The sequence below is a fragment of the Lotus japonicus genome, chromosome 1 (assembly GCF_012489685.1).
Source record: "Lotus japonicus ecotype B-129 chromosome 1, LjGifu_v1.2".
Classification (NCBI taxonomy): Eukaryota; Viridiplantae; Streptophyta; class Magnoliopsida; order Fabales; family Fabaceae; genus Lotus; species Lotus japonicus.
Genome location: NC_080041.1, coordinates 91,195,780 through 91,218,191, shown reverse-complemented (window position 1 = coordinate 91,218,191; position 22,412 = coordinate 91,195,780). Strand labels below are relative to the sequence as shown.

General features: G+C 36.2%; 4 protein-coding genes and 1 non-coding gene across 11 annotated transcripts; all 5 read left to right on the top strand.

Moving 5' to 3' along the window:
• The first annotated feature begins 2,370 nt into the window (after nt 1-2,370).
• Nucleotides 2,371-3,424, top strand: LOC130732215 (transcription repressor OFP7-like). The gene has a single exon (XM_057584319.1). The coding sequence runs from the start codon at nt 2,414-2,416 to the stop codon at nt 3,227-3,229; it is 816 nt and encodes a 271-aa protein (XP_057440302.1). The 5' UTR covers nt 2,371-2,413; the 3' UTR covers nt 3,230-3,424.
• A 1,859-nt stretch (nt 3,425-5,283) lies between these two features.
• On the top strand, nt 5,284-9,400 carry LOC130727724 (uncharacterized). Its single transcript, XM_057578959.1, has 11 exons — nt 5,284-5,851; nt 5,924-5,978; nt 6,059-6,158; nt 6,241-6,466; nt 6,828-6,881; nt 6,965-7,107; nt 7,445-8,021; nt 8,165-8,282; nt 8,407-8,456; nt 8,648-8,791; nt 9,007-9,400. The coding sequence occupies exons 1-11, from the start codon at nt 5,372-5,374 to the stop codon at nt 9,232-9,234; spliced, it is 2,175 nt and encodes a 724-aa protein (XP_057434942.1). The 5' UTR covers nt 5,284-5,371; the 3' UTR covers nt 9,235-9,400.
• Nucleotides 9,401-10,772: 1,372 nt separating this feature from the next.
• On the top strand, nt 10,773-12,853 carry LOC130727722 (uncharacterized). 6 transcript variants are annotated; one of them, XM_057578953.1, is made up of 2 exons: nt 10,773-10,877; nt 11,949-12,853. In XM_057578953.1, exon 2 carries the CDS (start codon nt 11,961-11,963, stop codon nt 12,234-12,236), a length of 276 nt encoding a protein of 91 aa, XP_057434936.1. In that variant the 5' UTR covers nt 10,773-10,877; nt 11,949-11,960; the 3' UTR covers nt 12,237-12,853. The 6 variants fall into 6 exon arrangements, with proteins under 6 accessions (XP_057434936.1, XP_057434940.1, XP_057434939.1 ...); XM_057578957.1 differs by having other exon boundaries at nt 10,795-10,877; nt 11,960-12,853; XM_057578956.1 differs by having other exon boundaries at nt 10,829-11,099; nt 11,960-12,853.
• On the top strand, nt 11,786-11,889 carry LOC130734921 (small nucleolar RNA R32/R81/Z41). Its single transcript, XR_009018255.1, has one exon. It is a non-coding gene; the product is annotated as a small nucleolar RNA R32/R81/Z41 (small nucleolar RNA).
• A 563-nt stretch (nt 12,854-13,416) lies between the features above and the next one.
• On the top strand, nt 13,417-21,358 carry LOC130727721 (uncharacterized). 2 transcript variants are annotated; one of them, XM_057578950.1, is made up of 16 exons: nt 13,418-13,584; nt 14,118-14,326; nt 15,179-15,315; nt 15,400-15,510; nt 15,614-15,715; nt 15,793-15,901; nt 15,995-16,195; nt 16,512-16,680; nt 16,772-16,853; nt 16,944-17,037; nt 17,499-17,595; nt 18,445-18,538; nt 19,744-19,816; nt 20,084-20,257; nt 20,371-20,493; nt 20,743-21,358. In XM_057578950.1, the coding sequence occupies exons 1-16, from the start codon at nt 13,572-13,574 to the stop codon at nt 20,902-20,904; spliced, it is 1,950 nt and encodes a 649-aa protein (XP_057434933.1). In that variant the 5' UTR covers nt 13,418-13,571; the 3' UTR covers nt 20,905-21,358. The 2 variants fall into 2 exon arrangements, with proteins under 2 accessions (XP_057434934.1, XP_057434933.1); XM_057578951.1 differs by lacking the exons at nt 20,371-20,493; nt 20,743-21,358 and having other exon boundaries at nt 13,417-13,584; nt 19,744-19,811.
• The last annotated feature ends 1,054 nt before the right edge of the window (nt 21,359-22,412 follow it).

Genomic DNA, 22,412 nt, shown 5'->3' with positions numbered 1-22,412 from the left:
ATTAACAAAACAAAATTTGTGACCAAGGTGCCAAAATGACGTATGAAATAAAAAATTATTAGCTGCATTCAAATGTGAAGCAATACACTTGAATAAAACTGCATTTAAAATGAGAATTCACATTGACAAAAAAAAAACATAATTGACACAAACACATTCAGTGAAAGAACAAAACATTCAGAAACAAGCAAAAGGAACGAGAACGAAACAAATAATTGCAACAAGGAAAATAATTGGAACAGAACGAGCAACAGGAACAAAATGGGAAGCAGTTGAAGATTAAGGTGCACAAAGTGGAGGCATGGAGGGAGGTTATCAAGGATAAAATAGTATTTTCATGATTCAATTACATGATCAGTTTTCTTTCTAGTCCTTTCCATCCAATTTTGGGGGGAGGAAATCTGAAGGAAACCAATGGAGCATGATGGAACTTGGATCATTACTTACCACTCCCTTCCATCCTATTTTAAATAAAACAAACAATGGAACCCACCTCCTTCCACTCCACTCCTCCCCCCTCCCCCAATCCAAACAGACCCTTAAAAAACACTAATTTCGATAATTGATTTTCAATCAGAATTTAAACGACCACTTTTAATATTACAACCGACTCCCATGAATTACATATAAATGAATGAATTGTCTAAGTTATTCAATAAATTAGGCAATCACACAGTTTCCATTTTTTAATTGTTAAGGAGAAGTTCTAAGAAAATGTGATTCTTGCACTTATGTGCTTGTCCTCATGGTATGTGTCACCTAACTCCCTTTCAAAGTTAATTTAGATAAAAGATTTCAATGACTAACATATTAGTTGAGAGGATTTTAAATAATTTAGCCTAAAATGTATTATTTATTAGAATAACAATTTAAAAACCTGACATTCCATAATAAATCTTTTAAGTACAAAATAGAATTTCAAATTCCACTTTCCTATTAAAAAACTTTCATAAAACTCTGTCCAATAACAAAATCTTCTCTTACAACAACCTTTCAAAATTATTGACAAGCATGTATGTTAATTATGGTAGTTAGTTTTTATGACGTTAACCAGACATCTCATAGTTGATAGTTGTGAGTCTTGCCGCATTGTCAAATACTTGATAGGAATATAACTCTCATTTAAAGTGATTATATTAGGCTCGAATAAGATTGTTTCAGTGGATAATATTGTTGGGTTAAAAATAGAAACTAGGACCATTTCTTGTAGGAATATAACTCTCACATAATGCTTTTTTAATGAATTGTTTTTACAATTTAGAATAAAAATCCACTAGAGGATTGAATTTCGATCATAATTTAAAGTTAAACAATTACTTTTAAAATTACAATCGACTACCCCAAAATGATAGCTTAAGTCGTAAGAGCTAAGAGGCATATCATATGAGTTGGGAAAGGGAAGACCTAGAGATCGATCCTGAAAAAAATCATTTATCTTTCCAATGTAAAAAAAAATTCAACCGACTCCCATAAATTACATATGAATGAAGGAATTGTCTAATTTATTCAATGAATTACACAATCACAGTTTCCGCTTTTTAATTGATAAGAGAAGTTCTAAGAAGTTGTGATTCTTGCACTTATGTGCTTGTCCTCATGGTATGTGTCACCTAACTCCCTTTGAGAGTTAATTTAGATAAAAGATTTCAATGGCCAACAATGATATATATACACCTCATTTTTTAAACACTTCATTTCCACCTATTTTTATTTATATCTTTCTCCTCTTATCATCTATCACATCTCGTACTTTCTCTCTCTTACTTTTTATTTTCTTCCTATCTCTCTTCTCATTCTACTTCTTCCACCTCTTTTTGAGGTGTGTAAGTAACATTTTCCTTTTTCCTTCAATGACCCAACATGTCGGGAGGATTTTAAATAATTTAGCCTAAAATGTATTATTTATTAGAATACCAATTCAAAACACCTGACATTTCCACGAGCAATCTTTTAAGTACAAAATAGAATTTCAAATTCCACTTTACTACTAAAAAACTTTCATACCTATACCAAAATCTTCTCTTACAAAAACCTTTCAAAATTACCAACAAGTATGTATATCAACTAGGTCAGTTTTCTTTTTTCGATGTTAATTAGACATCTCATAGTCGATAATCATGAGTCTTTGCCGCACTCTTAAATACTTGATAGGAATAACTTTCTCATTTATAATAATCCTAACCGGCTCGAACAAGATTGTTTCAGTTGATGATAATGTGGGTTGAATAAAAAATAACTCACTCATGTGTCTTTCGTTTAATTTGTCCTAACTCCTTAGACTTTTCATGCCGGCCTTTCTTTCATTTTAATTTAATACTTCCCTTTATAAATAAACTTCAATCCTTTGTTAGCGTTACACAGTCACTGCCATTTTATTAAAGGTTTAATTTCATAGAATAGCGTAGCAGCAACAATGGCTAGTAATAGTAAACGCTTCAAGCTGAAATTCACAATCCCTTCACTTCAAATGTGCCGATCCAAACACGACCTTAGCACTTTCCCTATAAACCCTCTTCCCGCCATTTACCGTCTTTCCCCAGTCAACCCCAAATCACACCAATCACGCCACCACCACCACCCTGCTCCGCCGCCAGCCTCACCGGAACACCACCACAGCCACCACGTGTCGTCGTCATCATCAAATTCCTCGCGCTCTCATCACAATGCAATAACCAGAGGCCGAAAAAGCACCTCAAGCGTTCCCTCGAAGAGGAGCAATTTCGCGATTGATAGCATCAATGAAGAAGAGAGCGAGTCGCTAATCTCTTGCTTAACAAGTTTCTCAGATGATTTCAGTCACGATCTTAATAAAACGGAGAATTCTAACAGAGATTTGACTAATAACTGGAAAATTAGCAGCGTGAAGAAGGTTCAGGGTGTGAGATTGGAGAATCGGATTAGGAGATTACCTGAATCGACGATGATGAAGAGATCGTCATCGTCGGCGTCGTCGTCGGTGAAAGAGAGGTTTGCGGTGGTGAAGAAGACGTCGAAGGAGCCGTACGATGACTTCAGGAAATCGATGGTAGAGATGATAACGGAGATGGAGATATCTGCGGCGGAGGATCTGGAGCAGTTATTGCAGAGTTTCCTGGCTTTGAACTCTCGGAGATATCATGAGATGATTGTGCGAGCTTTCATGGAGATCTGGCAGCAAATGTTCATTTGGAACCCTGCATCTGTGAAAAGTCTCAAGAATGGTGGTGTTAAAACGGATTTGGAAGACTAGTTTATTTATTTATTATTTCATGAAGTTTTATTTCTTTTCATTTTATCAGGCGTGAGATTATACAAAAAAGTTTGATTTTGTTTTGGTTTTTTTTTAGAAAGAGGATTAAATCATGTAAAGGGTTGGTGTGATTTTATTTCTTATAAAGACACGCAAACTTTGGTTATATGAACTTAGCCAAGATTGCTCATTGTACATTTTGGATTTTACATTAGGGGTTTCTTTGGGTATAAACCCTCATTGTTTAAAGCGTTTATCACAAAAGCTTATTTATAAGCTAATCTTAGTTGTTTACAAAAATATAAGTTCAAAATGACTTAAGTTATTTACGAGTATTCACTCAAACAATTTTCATAAGTGTTTATGTTATAAGATAAGTTCAACTAAATTCTTCTAAACATAGTCAGAGCAATTCTGAATTTTCAAACATCCAAACAATTTCGACATTCCAATTACATGATATCATCTATCACAGTGTTTGCTTCTTTATTCTTTCTATTATTTTCCTTTCTCGACTTTTTGGCATATATGTCGTCAACCTTTCATTCTGCTCAGGATACCCTTTATTAGCTTTTAGAATATATTTCTTACTTCAACTCTTATCTTACTCTAGATAAATCCCTTCTATACCACTCAACACAAGGAAAAATTCCATCAAGATAGATTGTACCAGTATTTGCTTCTCCTGATGGTTGGTCGAGTAACAAAAATGTTGTATTTTCTGGTACATCATTATGGATTGCAGGTCCAATTGTTGTTTTTGTTTTTGTATTCCTAATTTATCCACTGGGTTAGTCTAGTTGGTTCTTTGCACCTAGTTTTGGTGTATTGTTGCAAGGCCGGGTTTAAGCCCTTTGAAACTGCGAGGACCTAATGAAATGCCATAAACTCGAGGGGCACACATGGCCAAAGAATCACTAATTCGGGACGGTGACAGTCGCCATGTTTTTGGCCAGGTGGTCATAGCATCCGCACGAGGAACATGAGTGGTGAAAGTCCATGGTATTATTTATATATCATACCAAGTATCGCGCGCAAAGACATAAAATTCCCACCTTCGAGATGTTGTGATGAATCTTTACACAAACGCGAGCAAACCACCTTCCTTGCATGTCCATTGTTTCCAGATCGACCTTAATAAGCCTGCCCCCCGTCATTGTTATATAGAGTTAACCATATGCTTTCATTATAGAATTGCATCCCTGACCTCGTGATGCGAATACAGACCACCATTGTACTAATTTACCAATTTCCAAATTCGTCACGACAAAGTATAGTGTTCATGGTTTGACAACTAAGTAACGGTAAAAAAAATGAGTCAGGAGCCCATGATATTGTTTATCTCAATCTCGTGCTATCAAACTTCACCAACAAAATAGTCATGAAAGATGTAAATAATTTCAAACTCATTATGAAGCAATTTAAGATTATCACATAAAGTTGTATACCCAATGTGTGTTGCCTGTGAGTTTGACCACCAAGCAATCCTCCTATGGTTGCAAATGCGCTTATACTCCTTCTCATCAAAATCAAATTTTGGAAACAACCCGTTCCCCTCCTCCTGTTCCATTTCCATACCCTCTCTGCTTGATTAGGTTTTGTGGCTCTTTTGGACCAACATCTTTCGCATTCACACCAAACAACTTCTCTTTGAACGTTGTTATTCTTTCATTGATTGACCAGGAGCCACTGGTGAGATCAGGTGGCTCCTTCACTGCTCGACCACCCGTATAAATTCAAGTGTCCCGATCTCCATTTTTCTTCTCAAATTTTTTTAATATGTTAAAAAGTTAAGTTTAATAATAAAGCATCCGATAATTTTTTATAATTTTTTTTATTGTCAGCGTAATATTTTTTTATACACATATTATTGTACTTTGTCAAATAATAAAATAAAAGTTCAATTGTTTTTACTTTTTAGAGTTTGGTTATATGTGTCACAAAACGATTGGATGGCTGTCAATGCATTATAATTAATCTAAATTTTTATACCAAAATGGTTAAAGCCTGAAAACATAAGCAGTGAATTTTCCATGGCGCGTATATAGAATTTTTCGAAAGCATTTACCGCCATTTTCATTGTCCGTGTTTATTTGATGAGATTATTGGAGTCTGTTCTCCAGAGCCAAATCAGAATCAGACATGGAGATCGAAGGCGATTTCGATCTTCTACCTTCTTCTCCCGTCGTCCACGCGCGAAAGCTCAAGCGGTTGAAGAAAGCAACCACCGCACCTGAATATCTCTCTCCTCCCACCTTCCCTACCGAATCGGAAATCCCCGAGCCCGTGGAGGAGGAGTTGAACCTCAGATCTGTACCCGAACCTGAGAGCCTCGGCGACGGAAACGTTGCCGTCGAGGAAAATGGTTTGGGTGCGAGGAGGGCTTTGGAGTTTGATTCTGTTGCCGACGAAGAGGTTACGGTTACGGTTACGGTTACGGAGAAGGGGGAAGAAATTGGGGATCTGAACACTCACGAATCGGAGAAGAAACGACCTAGTTCAGATGTCGTTTCAGAGAACAAAGAGCATAAGATGAAGAAAAAGAAGAGAATCGACGACGGTGGTGATGGCAGTGAGAAAAACCCTAAAGAAGCAACCTCCAGTAAGAGAAAGACTGAGAAGGTTCGTGTGTGTTTCTATGAAATTATGCTGATAATTTGTTCTATGATTTGCTAATTTTGCTTGATTTAACAGGAAAGAAGGGAAAATCTGAAGCACCTTCGAGCTGAGTCTCAGAGGCTTCTTCGAGGTATGGACATTTTAGGGTTATTTTGTTTTGCTTTGTTTAGAGTTTCTAGTAACTAATACTGTTCATCTTGGTTTGATTAGAATCTAGAGATGCGTCTTTTAAACCCATTCCTCTGGTTCAGAAGCCAATTTCGTCGGTATTGGATAAAATCCGGAAGAGGAAATCAGAGATCATGAAAAAGTAGGTGAATTTGCATCAATGTTTTGTTTTAGCTGTTCGGTTTTTACCTTAGGCGATGCGCTAATGCGTACTTGTTTTGCAGGTTTAGTGCTTCTTTTGATGATGATACTGATAGGAATGTGGTGGATGATGATTCTGAGCGTCCCCTTCTGCGTGAGGACATACCTGAGAAGGTTGAAAATTCTGACCAGGAAGAAACACTAGCTTCTTGCCCTGTAGGTGCCAATGACGATTTAAACACTTCACATAGTGGTGGATCTGATGAAGCTGCAGATTCTCCAATCCCCAAAAGCACTCCTTCTCCTGTGGTTAGTCAAAATTGTAAACTTTTGTTTGGAAGTGTATTCCAGAATGTTTCACAATTATATTTGGGAATTTCTTCTGCCCAAAAATAGTAGAAAACTCTGATTTGATAGTTTTGGTTTTGTGCTTAGAGTGTGGTAGCTGAATCTGCTATCAGTAATATTTGTATTGAGAAATATGATGGTAGTGTATACATGGGAACATTTGAAATTCTTGAGTGGCAATGCATATAAGATATTTACTAAATTGGTGTTTTTCTCCCCAAATATGTGTTTTTTTAATAGTTTAGAATAGAGAGATGTGGGCTTGGCTCATGTTACTTGAGATGACATTGCTATCTAAATCACTGTCTCTGCTGAATTTCAGGCTATGGCTTCAGAATCCGAGCGTGCATTTCGAGCTCCTATTGATGATACTCAGGTTTTCTATCAGCCACTTATTAAGATGATTCCCTGCAACTGTGGATATTTTATACTGATTTCTTGTTTGTCTTTGATTTCTAGGAACTCTTTTCTGATTCTCAAATTAGTGATACTAAAGAAGAGACTGTAAATGAGAAGCTTGATAACACTCCAGAACAAGTGTTTGCCCCATCTATGCTCTCAATGAACCTAGAACTTGACTCTGCTCCTCCTGATGATGACATGTAAGTGTTTAAAGCTTTCTCCCCTTGTTTTCTTCAGATTAAATGGCACTGACTATTTATCACCATTCATCACTCTTGTCATTATAGCTAATGCTAATATGAAACTCACATTCTTACTTTGGGATGAGCTTAATCACATGTTTTGTTACTTTGGATTAAATACACGCATATTGAAACAAGTCAATTAACAGTTGGTGTTTTAAAGTTAAATTATGACAATTCATCACTGTTTTTCTTTGACAAATTATGACCATGTCATTTTACCATTGTGGAGGTTTGGTTACTTTTGCCATACCTTGTTCTTAAAGTTAAATTGACAACCTCTTATTTTCTCCAGCTCTTCTGATGATGAAGACAATGACAAGGAGAACATAGCTCCACCTTTACGCGGATCAGTTGGCTTGAATTCACCTCCCAGCGGTGACCCTGTTAGGGCTTTTGTTGATGAAGAAGCTGAAGAGGAAGATGACAGTGATAATGACTTGCAATGTTTGCAAGATAATGAAGAAGAAGGTGAAGATGATGAATCTCTTGAGGAACTTAATGCAATGACAGCAACTCAATTTGAAGAGAAGCCAGTTGATAGAGAAAAGCGTGACCAACTCCACCAGCAGTGGCTTGAACAACAGGATATGGCTGGAATGGATAATCTACTCCAAAAACTTAATTGTGGTTCAAAACTGAAAGAACCTATATCAATTGAAGAGGAAGACGAGGAAAGCAAAGAAAGTGAATATGAATCTGGTGATGAAGTTGAAGACCACATTGCTCCATCAGAATCTGCGAAAATCAACCTCAAAAAGGCAAAGCAGATGCTGCCTCATATGTTTTCTCATAAAGAAGAGGCATATGTATCATCTGATGATGAGGAAGCTGAGGAGAGACTAACTAAAGAGTGCCTCTTTTACAAAGCTGTGAGTTCTCACTTCTCAGCAACTTAAATAAATGTGCACTGAAGTTTACTGTCACTTTATTTTTACTGATTTCCATCTTTGCACCTATGTTATGAAATAAAAATTAGTTTCCACTGTTTTCTGAATCTTCTAATGTGCAACAGGAAAAGGAAACTAAGTTCTTTTCGCCAGCTGAGGATGAAAGTAGCAAGGAAGTTTTCAGTCTCATAAAGAAATTAAACATTGTTCCTGATCCCAAGAGAAAAGGAAGACCACCTCCTTGTAAGATCTATTATTTTCAGTTTTTCACCAAATTGTGCAGTTAACAAAACCTATGGAATGCACATCAATCAGGCTCCTAGATTGTGAGAGTACTAATAGTTTCTGCTGTTAATTTATGCCGCAGCTATATTTGATATGCCACGCATTGGACAAAGCATAAATATATCATCAAAGGTATGTCAGTCTGAACTCCTAATGGAGAACAAATGGAGCTATTTAACTTGATGAAACACTCCTTTTCACAGCATATTTTCATGAGTTCAATACAGACCTGAATCAAAGGAATACATTTTCATCAGCAATACAATTGTGATGAGCTATGTATAAGTTGCCCTTTCTTAATTCTCTTATTGTAAATATTTCAGTCATCTTTTGTTGGCCGGGCTTCAAATCATTTTATGCCCTCTTCTAAAAAGCATGGACCAAGCAAGGCCCGAGCTTATATATTCGGGCGAGACGACAGCAACAGTAGGACCTCATTGTCGATTTCAGAGGACTCATCAGATACGGTAATTTTAGATAACCTACTGACTGGAACTCCTCTTTAGAATTAATTTGGCTTCAGAATTAGTGCATGTTTGAAATTTCTTTTATATAGTTGATTCTAAAGTGAATAAATTCTGAGAAACTACTCCTGTGAGCAGCTTAGCTTCTGCATACCAAAGTTGATAGATGACTCTACCATGCTAAGTTCATTGTTAATTTGTTCTGTTGTAACCTGCAGATTCAAAGGGAGAGTCAACCACCAAAAACTGCTTCTGCAAAGTTCCAAAGAAATACCCAGAACAAATATACTCCTTTAGATTCCGAACCTCCAAAGTCCAATGTATCGCTTTTTGAGATATTAAGGAAGTCTTCACTTCATACAGAGCGCTGTGTCCAGAATGCCAGAGTTCAACAAAAGGAATCAACGATATTTGATGCATTCAAGTTAGCGAAAAAGCCTATTTAGACGGATGAAAGGGTTTAATGTATGATGGGAAATTTTGGTCTTTTATGTTTCAACCTTAAATTATCATCCGATATGTTTCGATTCCTCAAATAATTTAAGAGATTATCAACATTTAGTATTTTTCCCGCTACATTGATATAAGCTATTGATATTTTCATTGTTCCTATTATTAGTATATATTAACCTTTTACTTTTATAAAAAAAATTAATTTAATATATGTAATAAAAAATGAATTATAGAAACAAAATTAACTTATTAAGCAAAGTATTTGATTATTGTTTTATACTAGTTGCAAGCTTAAGTGATGTATCTTTTTTTTATCAAAGAGTGACTAAAATAGTCAGTGCATAAGTTCTATTCTACTATGTTTTTCAAATCCTTTTCCATATGACAATGTCTTGAATGACTAAATAAATTACACTTTTTAACACTTGATATATTACAAAATTTAAGAATTTCATCAATCAATAGTTTAAAGGTTAGGGTTAGAATTATCTATTTCCTTCTATTAAAAAATTTAATTACCTAAATCAAAATATTCTTTTAAAAATTTCAATATAATAGATTATACATTTTATTAATAGTTATCAATGTTATTTTTTAAGAAATAAATAACCAATAGTCCAATACATTACTTGGGCGGGAGCGGGTATAGGCAGGCGGGTACCCGTTTAATGAAATTACTAAAACACCCCGCAATATTTTAACCCTTAGCAGGCACTTACCCAAACATCGTCCCTATCTTAACCCTAATTGTTTCACCCTGCTAGTGAGAGACCTGCAACTGTAGCCTCCTCTCAACTCAAACCTCCGCGAGTGCGATCCGCGTTAGCTCCGGCGGCGGTGGAGTGCGACGGCGCAACCTGCGAGTTCAGTCTTCGAACCTAACCAGCTGATTAAACGCTCCTCTTCTAACCTAATCAGCTTTTCCCAAATTCACAAACCCTGATTTTCCTTTAACAAACCTTGCAATTGTTCAATCATTCCATCACTTAGCGATTCACCTTTGTTTTTTGAACTTTAGCTTACTCGATTGCAAAACGATTATTACTCAGGTAACCCTTCACTCATGATTTTCATTCTCCATGATTCTTACTTGCTTTTACTTTTTGTATGCTGTTCTCTGTCACATTCTATGAAGCACGGACACGGATACGGATACGATACGGACACGGATACGGCGATACGGCTAAAATCAAAAGAGTAGGATACGGGGATACGACATATATATATATATATATATATAAAACACTCAAAAAATATAGAGAATATGTCATGTAACATATTATCAAAAGTAGGATATAGGATACATTAACTTACTTTTTTTTTCTAATAGAATAAGTGTCTTTTTTTTTTAAAATATTGGAACATATGGCCACACTTTTTATAATAAATATATTAACTAAATATTATAGTTATTTTTTTCAAAAACTAAACAAGTTTAAAATATTTACCTAGTGTTTTTTTGTTTACCCAATTTGAAAATGTTTTAAAAGAAACAACCCACTTTAAAAAACACAGCCTATTTGGGCCCCAACTCTTTTTTAGGAATAGCCCAAATACCAAACCCTAATTATGTATCCTTTCTTTTACTTCTGGCCTCTGCCACTGTTCATCATCAGCAGCAGCCGTCAACTACCAGGTGCCTTTTTCTCCCTCTCCCACTTTCTTCTTTCTCCTTCCCCTGCTCCGCCGTGTCCGAAACGTCGCGCTATCCGTATCCGTGCGTCCCGCCGTATCAGGCTTTTTTCCGGCGTGTCCGACGCGTGTCGACACGGGGATACGCATGGGTTGAGCGGTATCCGTGCTTCAGAGGTCACATTTGATTAAGTGCAAGTTTCTGCTTCTCTGTTGAGAAGTCCCGGTTGGTTCATCGTTTAACTGTTAAGTGCCTGTGTGATTTGTGTGTATGGCCATGAAAGTGTATTACAATAGCAATAATGTTATTGCATTTTCCATTTCGCTTGCGCAAATTTATTGAAGTTTTGGACTAGTTCGTGTGGTTATGCCTGACATTGGTTACCATTGTAACAATGGATGGAGTTTCTCTCTGCTTGTGCCATGCTCCTGTTTTTGTTTAGTTTCTGTTGCACCATCTATCCCTGAAGAAAGTTGTTTGCAAATAACAAGACTTGAGATGCCACATAACTTTCATAATTCAGCTTATGATTGTTCTGATTTCTTGGATTCCAGCTCATAGCACAAAATTGAGATGTGCAACCTTTTTCCATTAAATTTCATTGGTTGTTGATCTTAAAATTTCCTCATGCTTGTGAATTGTAAATGTTTCTATGCAAATACACTTGAGTCTTGACCTGCTGTACCCAGTCTGTGTTTTATTCTAGATTCTAGATTCTGAGGAATTGGCATATATTCCTAGTTGTGGTAACTGCCTTATTATATCCCTTCATATGTGCTTCTCACAACTACTTTTTAGTAGAAAACACCCCTCAATACTATGTTCATCTATGTCTAAAATTATTTGGAATTTAGAGTTGATTAGAAGATTTTTAGTAGTCCTGAAGATATTTACTTTATGTGAACAGAGGAAGACGAACATGATGAAAGCAAAAATTAAAAAGAATGCGTGATCATCAAACATTATGTGTTTGATATGATCGAACTTGTCATGCTACGTTCTTTCTGATTCGTCTCGTCTCAATGTTTTTTTATTCTTTTTAATTTTTTAATTGATACTATTTTGCTGTTGCAGGAGTAGTGTAGAATGGCAAAGGGTTTGATATGGGCGACAGCAGAGGAGTTGCATAATAACAGGGCCCGAGTTCTATCGCTGTATCGTCAGGTACTGCGAAGCTTGAATTCCCCTGATTTGCCGCTCACCTTCGCGGCAAGAATGGCGAAGAAAGCAGAGGTGCGGGCAATGTTCTGGGTGGGTTCTGATGAACGCTCAACTCACAACATTGCTGACCTGATTGACGCTGCAGAGTACTCTCTCTCCTTTCTCAAAAAAGGCCAACTCCCCCCTCGATACATCACTTGAAATAATCACTTTAATTTTTTTTTTTCGCAATTCTATTCTAAAGGCTTCATTGTTTTATGAACTGAATGCTTGTCTAATGTGTATGTAACCTTTGCAACTATCTATCCAAGGGATAGAAATATCCCACTTCTCCTGAGTGGGTTGATCAAAACCTTCATGAGATAACCAAGATACCTTACTATTGAAAGGTTCTATGATATCGATTTGGCAGGGGGACATCCCAAAGACATAAGAGAGGAGAATGCGGTGACTTAAAAGAGAGGTTGTAAGATGGTATTGAAATTACAACCAGGGATCCATGGCCAGATGATATATTCATGCATCCATTGGAGATCATGCCATAGCAATTGGTGAAGCTGAGGATATGTGATCCCATAGTCAGTGGCTAAGTGCAAGGCTTGAATGGATTTCTAGAGGAACTCTATCCAAAAGTGCCCATATGCTCGATCTTCAGCTTCTACCTTGTTCAAGTGGACTTAATTGGAACGAGAATGTAGTACTGAACCAACCTCTAGATGGTGGAATGCAGTATATGTGAAAGGCTTAAACAAATAGTTAAATTCAATTATTTGCGTTGACAAAAAGTTTGCAAATTAAAGTCTAAATGTTTTGTGTGATGTTTTGGTACGCTTCAGGTTATACGCATTGAGTAATTTACGTTATGAATTGGATAAAGACAAGTCATTATCTTCAACAATAAGATAAAAAAGTATTACAATGTGAGTACTCGGAATTAGTTGATAATGTTCATCACCATCTTCAATGTAGTCCCTATCCCTACATTAAAAAAATTCCGTTTTTAAGTCATTGAGTTATTTAAATGTAAATAACATTTTTAGACACTATAATGTAAATTATTAGTCTTGTAATGTTAGCCATTTTTGTCCCTCTCTTAGGACTATTGTAAATGATAATTAAAAAGTTTGAGACATGTTTTTACTTAAAGATTCAGGTTTAAAAGAGGGTATATTGACAAAATAAAAGGTTTAAAGGAAGGTATGTCAGAGAATCACACTCATTATAAAATTAGACTCTTGGTGAGTCAATTTTTAGAGAAGTTTTTAAAAATGAAACTTAACAAAATATAACTCAATGAAGGGGAAAGAGGGCATAAAGCATAACTTGTCCTATTCATGACTCACCTTTTTTTTATATAAGCCTCATGACTCACTAGTTACTATAAACATTACTTGTCTTGCTTGGTTTCCTTTCCTAATTAGAATTCCCATCCTAAACACAAAAACAAACAAAAAATCTTCTACTCGGAAACGAAACGCGATCACTTCTCCGACCACCGTAACACTCGACTAACCACCGTCCACCACTGACGGCGAGATGGAGAACTGCGGTTAGTGCACTCACGTCCATGCCTCCTTTCATTTTCTCAATCTACGGTTACTCGGTTTTGCAAATCATTTTCACGTTTAGAATCTCAATCAAACAACAATAGTGTTGCTAGTTTCACCTGTTGTGAGTTTTCGAAAATTCTCGTTTTCTATGCTTCAATTTGCGTGTAATCGTATGGATTCAGCGTTTTGTGAACTGTGCTTACAATTGCCGCGGTTTTTGTTTTGCTATTTCTCGATTAGATTTCTTGTTGTATTGTTTCCTCAGAGAACGAACCGATCTATGGCGGTTATTGATTCTGATAGCTCTCTAGTGTACAATGAGGTTCGAAAGGGTTTATCATCTTCTATGTGTGAACAATCTTTATGATCCATGAGGTTGCTCGAAATTTAAGTGTTGTTGTCATATACTCATATTTGATAGTACTGTGTGAATATAGGAGACAGTTCTTTTTTGGAAATAAGAGATTGCGGATAGTACATTAATCGGCTAACGTGTTTCGATTTAATTGCGTTGTCGCGATGCATTTGGCAGGGAATCCGCAAGATGTGGTTGTGCCACCTGTTGAAGGTGTTGCTGGAGGCGGCACAGCTTATGGGTGGAATGATGGTGGCACATATGGCTTGAATCTCAAGGGATCAGTTGACCCGACAGAAATTTCAACTAGGGATTTAGTGCATGTATGGAGCATGCCAAGCACCGCAAATGTCGGACCTCAAGATATGCCTCGACAATTTGAACCTGTTAGTATTTTTATCTTATACTTATAATCCTACTCATTTGCAACTAATATTTTGGTGTTTATTTTAAAATTTGCCCCTTGTTTTCTGTAAGCTTGACCCGACTAGTGCCTGTTGTCTTCAAATTGGAATTGCATGATTGATAATTGGAATGCTAATACTTTCCCAATTTATCACTTGTGATAAATAAATACTAGTAGAATTACTTTTGCCTTTATATATAATTACATACACTTGATGCATGCTTCTGCAGCTATGCCGACTACCTAAGTCACAAAAGCTTTTATTTAAATGGTAAGGCTTGTTAATAGAGCTATAGCGTAGCGCCCTGGGGATTCACCGCTATTTGCCGCTATAGCGCCGCAATCGCGCTCGAAATAGCGATTTTTGGGCTTGCCGCTACGCTACACTATCCGCCATTAACAACCCATTATGGTTAACTAGTAAATGAGTTTAGTACTCTAATTTTTAAGTCTAAGAAGGGCATGGTTGGAATTTTGTTCAAAGCACTGCTATATGCGACGATGAAAATCACGGACGAAACCCACGAACATGACGTGTCTGACACACCTTGGCCCTTTGACGTAATACATCCAGTATTGCCCATCATGTGCGGCACAATTAACCAATAAGATTGGTTCGTTGCTTTCGTCTCCGTAACATTCATCATTACCGTTGTTCAATAGATGCGTTTATGACTTTCACTTTTGAAACTCCAAAGTTTTTTACCTTAGCTTTGAGGTTAGAGTGTAAGCATAAAGAAGTTGTAGAATCTTAATGGATTGAAGAAATCATAAATTTCTATAGCATTCGCTATTTTGTGTCTGAAACTAAACTTGTTGCTTTATCTTGTAGATAAACCTGCTTGCAGCTAGAAATGAGAGGGAAAGTGTGCAGATAGCTATCCGTCCTAAGGTTTCATGGAGTGGTTCTGGGGTTGCTGGGACTGTGCAGGTTCAGTGCAGTGACCTATGCTCCACTTCTGGAGACAGGTTGGTTTTTTTTATTTTATTTTTTTACATTGCATGGAACTAATGTATGATTTTTTTAATCTATGCTAACATCGGCATTGGCAGGCTGATTGTTGGGCAGTCACTGCTGTTGCGACGAGTGGTGCCTGTTTTGGGTGTACCTGATGCTCTTGTTCCCCTGGACCTTCCAGTTAGTCAAATAAACCTATTTCCGGGGTACTTGTCAGACTAGTATTCACTTTTGGAGTTTTTCTTCTAGTGCTGAGTTCAGTGGATGCTGGATTATTGAGTTTTTTTTTTACATTATTTTCTTTTTCAGGGAGACTGCAGCTCTTTGGATATCCATTGATGTTCCAAGTGCTCAACCTCCAGGACAATATGAAGGAGAGATTGTCATTACTGCTATAAAATCAGATGCAGAGTGAGCCTTTTTCTTTTAATAGTTTAGTTGCTTCTTATCTTATATTACAAACTTTGTCAACTTTGACCATTATACAGATCTCCTGTTCAAAGTTCGAACAAGATTGAGAAGCATCAATTGTATACGGAGCTTAAGGGCTGCCTTGACATTGTTGAACCCATCGATGGAAAACCATTTAATGAAGTGGTAGGTTGTTTATTTAAATCACCTTTTGTCATTCTGAAACTCTTTTTAATCATTGCACTACTATTGATTTTCATGTAACCATCTCATTTTTAGGTTGAAAGGGTGAAATCTGCAACTACATCTTTAAGAAGGATTCTTCTGTCTCCATCATTTTCTGAATTCTTTTCAGATAATGGGTCAGTAGATGTCATGGAGGAGGATGCCATTTCAAGTCTCTCTCTACGGGTGAAGTTAAATCTCACTGTTTGGGAATTTGTACTTCCTGAAACTCCTTCTCTCCCTGCTGTAATTGGTGTATCCTCTACCCATATGAAATGTCAGACAAGCAAACCTATTTTACTTTGTATTTTATTTTTTATAATGCTTGTAGAAAATGTATCTGGCATTTTGTTGTCTCAGCGGGGTTATTAGATGCTAATTGCTAAAAGCTCACTGCTCACTAGTCACCGCTGACTAACTCAAGAAGTGAATATTATATTGCCACTTGTTCAATTAGCACTGCTTATTTCGCATTTTCCAGTCAATGATGCACTTTTGCTGCATATCTTTGTTAAAAAAAGGGAAGTTTATTTGTTATACACTTTGTTGTTCCTTTACTCTACCACTCTAGATATCTGATACTGTAATTGAAGACCGCTTTGGCATTCAAAATGGGACAGCTGAGTGGTATGAGGCACTGGAGCAGCATTTCAAATGGCTTCTTCAATATAGAATCAGCCCCTATTTTTGCAAATGGGCTGAAGGTATGCGTGTTTTGACATACACATGTCCATGGCCAGGTATATTTCTAAGCCATTAAGTGTTACCAAATCAGTCCCGAAAGAAGAAATACTAGCGTTGCTGAATGTTTCCCTCTTCTTGCCATTACAGCGGATCATCCAAAGTCAGATGAATATTTTTCAGACCCACGATTGGCAGCATATGCTGTGCCATATAGACAAGTTGTCTCCGGGTATACAGTCAGTTGTCCCCGTTCGCTTCTGTCAGGTATATTTTGCGATGAAAACTGATGAGATTCAACCCACCTGTTGATGTGCCACAGTAATGATGCGGCGAAGGATTACTTGCAGAAACAAGTTGAGATATTGAGAACCAAGACTCATTGGAGAAAAGCTTACTTTTACCTATGGGATGAGGTATGAACGTTCGCTACCATTTACATTAAAATAAGAAGTCTGCCCTAGGATGACGTCTTAGTTTTGTACTATTGTTATCTATTCCTTACTCCGGATTGGATAGTGCTACTATATAATAAAATCAGGCATATGACCTGCTGTAATCATTGGTCAATTTTTCTTGCTTTCCTGCTGAATTGATTTTTTTTGTAGTTTCATTGTGTTCTGATTGTCATAGGTGGTATAATTGTTGCTGTCTTGTGAGATTTTCCTATGACAACAAGATCATGTGGAAAAATTTTCTTCCTCTCTTTTCCTAAACATTAAATAAGTGAGCCTTATCAAACTTAATGAATGTTTATAAGGAGAGAGAGACAGAAATTTTCACATGAAAGGATCCACTGCCATAAGTCCATAACTAAGAACCTAGTCCAGTTTACTATGATCCTTATGAGCTAATTCACTTTCATATTTCTTTCCAGCCACTTAATTTGGAACAATATGATAATGTACGCAGTATGGCCAGTGAGATTCATGCTTATGCTCCAGATGCTCGTATCTTAACGACATATTATTGTGGTATGGTTATCTACCTTAAATTATTCTAATGTAACCTTTACAATCTTATTCATTAAATACATGATGGTTCTCCCTTCTGACGTCATTGAAATTGTTTCTCACATTCGCAATGGCTTTGATTTATTTGGCTGGCATATGCACTTTTTGCTGATTAGTTGATTTCTAATTCACATTTTGGACTGCAAATATTTCTAATTTTTGTAACAGCTGGCTGTAAATATATTGTAAATCAGTTGATTTGATAGCTGAAACTTGTATCATCCAGGCTTCATTTATATTTACAAACTTACAATTATTTGATCTAATAGTTTTTCTGGGGATATTACTGTAGTTTCTTTTTGCTGATTATTTTCCATCTTTGATCTATTATATTACTATATGTAAAACCATATTTTCTCTTTTTTAACTGATAGAACCTAATAATAAGATTTTCGGTAGAATGGTATACATTGTTTAGTGAGAGGTCCTTGGGATTTAATATTTTCTGTCATTAGATCTTCTTGGTTTGCAAAATTTGACTTCAGAGTGTACTTGACAATATTTCATCTTTGTTATATTCTTGACAATAAGAAGTATTGTGTGTACCTGGGGAAAAGAGTGTTTTATTGGGTATCCTTTCGTAATAGGATACCCTATCACAAATTGGTTTTCTTGGTTATTTCCTTTGCTCTATGTTTCTGATATTTGTGGGACATGCTTCTGCAATGCTTCATAAATTATTTGATGATTCCATCAATTCAATTTTTTTTTCTTCTGATTTTCTTAACTCTCTCCATCTAGTCCTTTCATTTTAACTTCTGCAATTGATTATTCTTTTTCCTCAATGTAAGTATCTTATTGTTTATGTAGGTCCAAACGATGCACCTCTTGCACCTACTCCCTTTGAGGCTTTCTTAAAAGTTCCAAGTTTTCTGCGTCCTCATAATCAAATTTATTGTACAAGGTACTGGTCTATACTGACTGTATAGTGTATACCTATCGAGTTTAGTACATTTTATTTTATCACCTAACTTCCAGGTATATACTGTTTGTTTGGCTTTAAGAGTTTCAATATGATCTTTTGGGACTTCTTATCATTATTTAATTATAGTTTTTTGTTGTTAATATTAATTTCTTTTGATACTTTCAGACTTGCATGTTAAGATCTTTTTGCAATCCTACTGAGTACATTTGCGATATAAACTTGGTATTGATATCAAATACAATTTTCAATATCTTGATTTATTATCCTTCCTTTACATCCTCACTTGCCCTTTCTAAAATAATTGTTGATGATTTTGAAGTTGTGGGTGGATGAGGCTACATTTATTTTGTGAACCAATTTTCGGAAAATCAATTTATGTGATTTGTTTGGGAAACAATTTTCAGTGATACTCCATTTTTTTTCCTACTAAAAACATTTTGGATTTGTTTCATAGGGGAGGGGAGGTTAGGTCTAACCCAAGTTCTCAGAGTTTATGTTAATTTATAATTTCATAGTTTTTATTTTAAAAAATTGTCATATTAGATACTATTTATTTGAAAATAAAAATATTTCCTCCACTCCCCTTTCCTTCAAAACTTCCCTCCCACATAACCTTTTAGATACAATACATTGTTTAATTTTATTGAAGGAATTTATAATCTAAATCTGCTGTGTTATTTGGGTGTGCGATTTTGTGCCTCCGAGAAGATCAAAGCATCCCCTGCTACAACTTTGACCACATCCATATTTTTATGCTTTCTTTATCCATGGTTCACTTACATAACCATGAGCAATGGTTCAGTAAAAAGTGTGACTTGAATTTCAGTTAGGTTACTGAACTAGTGTTATTTAGGATATAAGGATACCTTGAAGGGCTTATTTCAAGTACCATTTTTTGTGCCTATCGAAAAAATAATTTTTAGAATGGTGATTAGTGAAAAAATTAAAGAAGGAAGGAAGAATAACTTTGAGGGTCTGCACCTCCGGGGCACAAGGCCCCAGTTCTCTGTCAAATGACTAGATTGCTTCCCTCTAATCCCTTCCTCTTATTCATATACTTCACTGCCTAACCCTCTCTACAACTCAGCCTAATTATTTTGAACTAAATAATTAGTTGAGTAACAAATATTTGTGTGGGGCTATCTAATAGCATTAGCATGCTAATAAAGTGAATGTCTTTGCAGTGAATGGGTTCTGGGAAATCGAGAGGACCTGGTCAAGGATGTTGTTGCTGAAATACAACCAGAGAATGGTGAGGTAATATTATAAAATAAATTCCCTTTAGTTCTGTAATTTGGTTTGTGCACTAAACTTCTACTGAGTGGGTTGATATTTATTTTTCCTCATCAATGCTTGTTGAACAAAACCTCTTGAGGCGTGTTGTAAGTTTCTACAGAGTTGGTTTATATTTATTTTTCCTACACTACAAGATTAATAGTTGGTACATAGAAATAAAATGCATGTTACTGTTATGCTGGTGCATATACTCTTATTTGCTCATTAGGGGAAAGTGTTTCGCTACAGGAATGGTGGACATATGTATGTATAAGACCTTCAGATCCTCATCCAAATTGGCATCTTGGAATGCGAGGCACTCAACATCGTGCTGTCATGTGGCGCGTATGGAAAGAGGGTGGCACCGGGTTTTTGTACTGGGGCGCCAACTGCTATGAAAAGGCAACTGTGGCCAGTGCTGAGGTGATTGTCTAGCTTGTTTATGCTATCTCACTTTGGAAAATAATAGAGCTGTTAGAACTTGTTATACTGGATTATTTATTTTTCCACGACCAATATACATTTTGCGAACACAGATAAAATTTAGGCACGGCCTACCACCTGGAGATGGAGTTCTCTACTATCCTGGTGAAGTATTCTCAACTTCTCATCAACCAGTGGCTTCTCTTAGACTAGAGCGCCTACTTCATGGCTTGCAGGTAGTGTATTTAAGTTCCCCCTCCGTAATTTTGCAAGTTATTCTCAGCATATATGTATTTTGATGAAATAGTTGTCTTGGTATAAATGCTATAGATTCAGCTCAGTATTCTTTGTTTACACTTTATATGGATTGCCAATCTATGTTCCTTGCATGAAGCTCTATTTTCATGGCATGTGCTGGCATAAGTTGCTTGTAGTTTATCTTTTTAAATTCTGATCTCAAGTTCCTTTTTTAATGCCTTTTTTAGGACATCGAATACCTGAGACTATATGCTTCAAGATATGGTAGGGACGAAGGTGTTGCGCTTCTGGAGAGAACAGGAGTGTATTTTGGTCCTGAGCGTTACACATTTGAGCACATGCCGATTGATGCAATGAGGGGGCAAATATTTAATGCCTGCCGTTCATGAACTCTCATTGATATTGCATATGCATGGTTTTGGTAGTTTGTTTGGCGCCTGCTGAAAAATTTAGGCTTCAATGTTTAGCTTTCAAAGATGCGCCCATCGACTTCCCATCGAATGAGATCCTTGAGTAAACACTAAGCAGTTATATGTGTATACACTTTGTAGATACAGCATGTGACTGAGATTACATGACGAGAGGTCCTTTGTTTATTGCTGAAATGTGCCTCTCAACTACATAGGAACAAATGATCAATTGCAGTTCAGACAGTAAACCTAGTTATTAGACCTAAGTATACTTTCACTATTGCAGTTACGTTGCACTCTGAGGGTCGTATATTTTGTTTTCAGAAATTTATCACCTTAGCGTGCTCGATACAGAGAAAAGCAGGAAAGTTATATGTTTAATACTGCAAACTAGTTGAATTAACCGTAATAAAGTTGGTTTATTGTTAGTTCATTTTTTGATTCGTTTTAGAATTTGAATGTCTTCATGCGACATTGAGGTTAGTTTTAAGAAGGGGAGGGAGAGGACATTAGGCGACTATGATTAAAGAAAAAAAAAATTGCTCCTTTCTTACCGAAAATTTAGAGCATCTCTGCCCATGTTTGTCCAAAATTGTAAAAGAAATTGTGGACTGCGATTTGGTTTGATGCATTAAGAAACGGATTTGGGTCCTCTCCATTCGTTCTCCATCCAAATCTGAGCCATTGATTTTAAAATTTAAAGGTTCGGTAAAATTGTACTTCTTGGTAAAATTGCCCTGCAATTCCAAATTCAAGTTCAGGGCAGGTTCTTTTCCCTGATTTTGGCTTAAATTTGTGGTGAAATTGTGAGTGACTGCATGATAAGATTCTCAACAAAACAAGTCAGACACATAAATGCCTCTCGAAATAGCTTTCAAAACATCCCAGACTAGTCTTCAATGCATCTCGTTTTATTCCCTGGGGTCAATTCTTTGGTACCTGTCTCTTTACAAAATACTCCCTCCGGTCCTATTTATAAGCATGAAAGAGAAGAAAAATCTTGGTCATTTTTATAAGAACCAAATGAAAGTTTGAGCTATATTAATTAATTTTTTCCAATGATGCCTTTATTAATTCTAACTTGTAAAATGTGTCTCATTAATTATTCTCTCTCTTTCCCACTTTCCAACACTAATAACAAAGGGTAATTTTGGAAGTTTATTTTGATTTAAGACAAATTTAATGCATTTTATCTAGTTTAACTACATTTCTTAAACTATGTGAATTTTTTTTTTTGTTACTTATAAATAGGACCGGAGGGAGTAGAACTTAAAATTTGTTTGAAACCTACTTCCCATCTTAAATGTTGGGTGTTTGGTTACTTGTTGGTTTGGGCATTCAGCTGGAACTTCATGACACAATTAATGGTTACGCTTGCAATGGTTTGGTACTTGTTGCAGTCTGAAACCACATTTTGGGATCTTTCCTTGCCCAAGTATTAGTGGTAAGCAGAAAACCAAAAGTGTTTAACCAAACTTTAACTTGTT

Bases quoted from the DNA above. Each gene is read 5' to 3' on its own strand.
- LOC130732215 (XM_057584319.1), top strand. From the start codon at position 2,414: ATGGCTAGTAATAGTAAACGCTTCAAGCTGAAATTCACAATCCCTTCA.
- LOC130727724 (XM_057578959.1), top strand. From the start codon at position 5,372: ATGGAGATCGAAGGCGATTTCGATCTTCTACCTTCTTCTCCCGTCGTC. The intron at 8,022-8,164 runs GTGAGTTCTCAC...AATGTGCAACAG, and splicing joins AGTGCCTCTTTTACAAAGCT to GAAAAGGAAACTAAGTTCTT. The intron at 8,283-8,406 runs GTAAGATCTATT...TTTATGCCGCAG, and splicing joins AAAAGGAAGACCACCTCCTT to CTATATTTGATATGCCACGC.
- LOC130727722 (XM_057578953.1), top strand. From the start codon at position 11,961: ATGGCAAAGGGTTTGATATGGGCGACAGCAGAGGAGTTGCATAATAAC.
- LOC130727721 (XM_057578950.1), top strand. The intron at 18,539-19,743 runs GTACTGGTCTAT...ATGTCTTTGCAG, and splicing joins AATCAAATTTATTGTACAAG to TGAATGGGTTCTGGGAAATC. The intron at 19,817-20,083 runs GTAATATTATAA...GTTTCGCTACAG, and splicing joins TACAACCAGAGAATGGTGAG to GAATGGTGGACATATGTATG.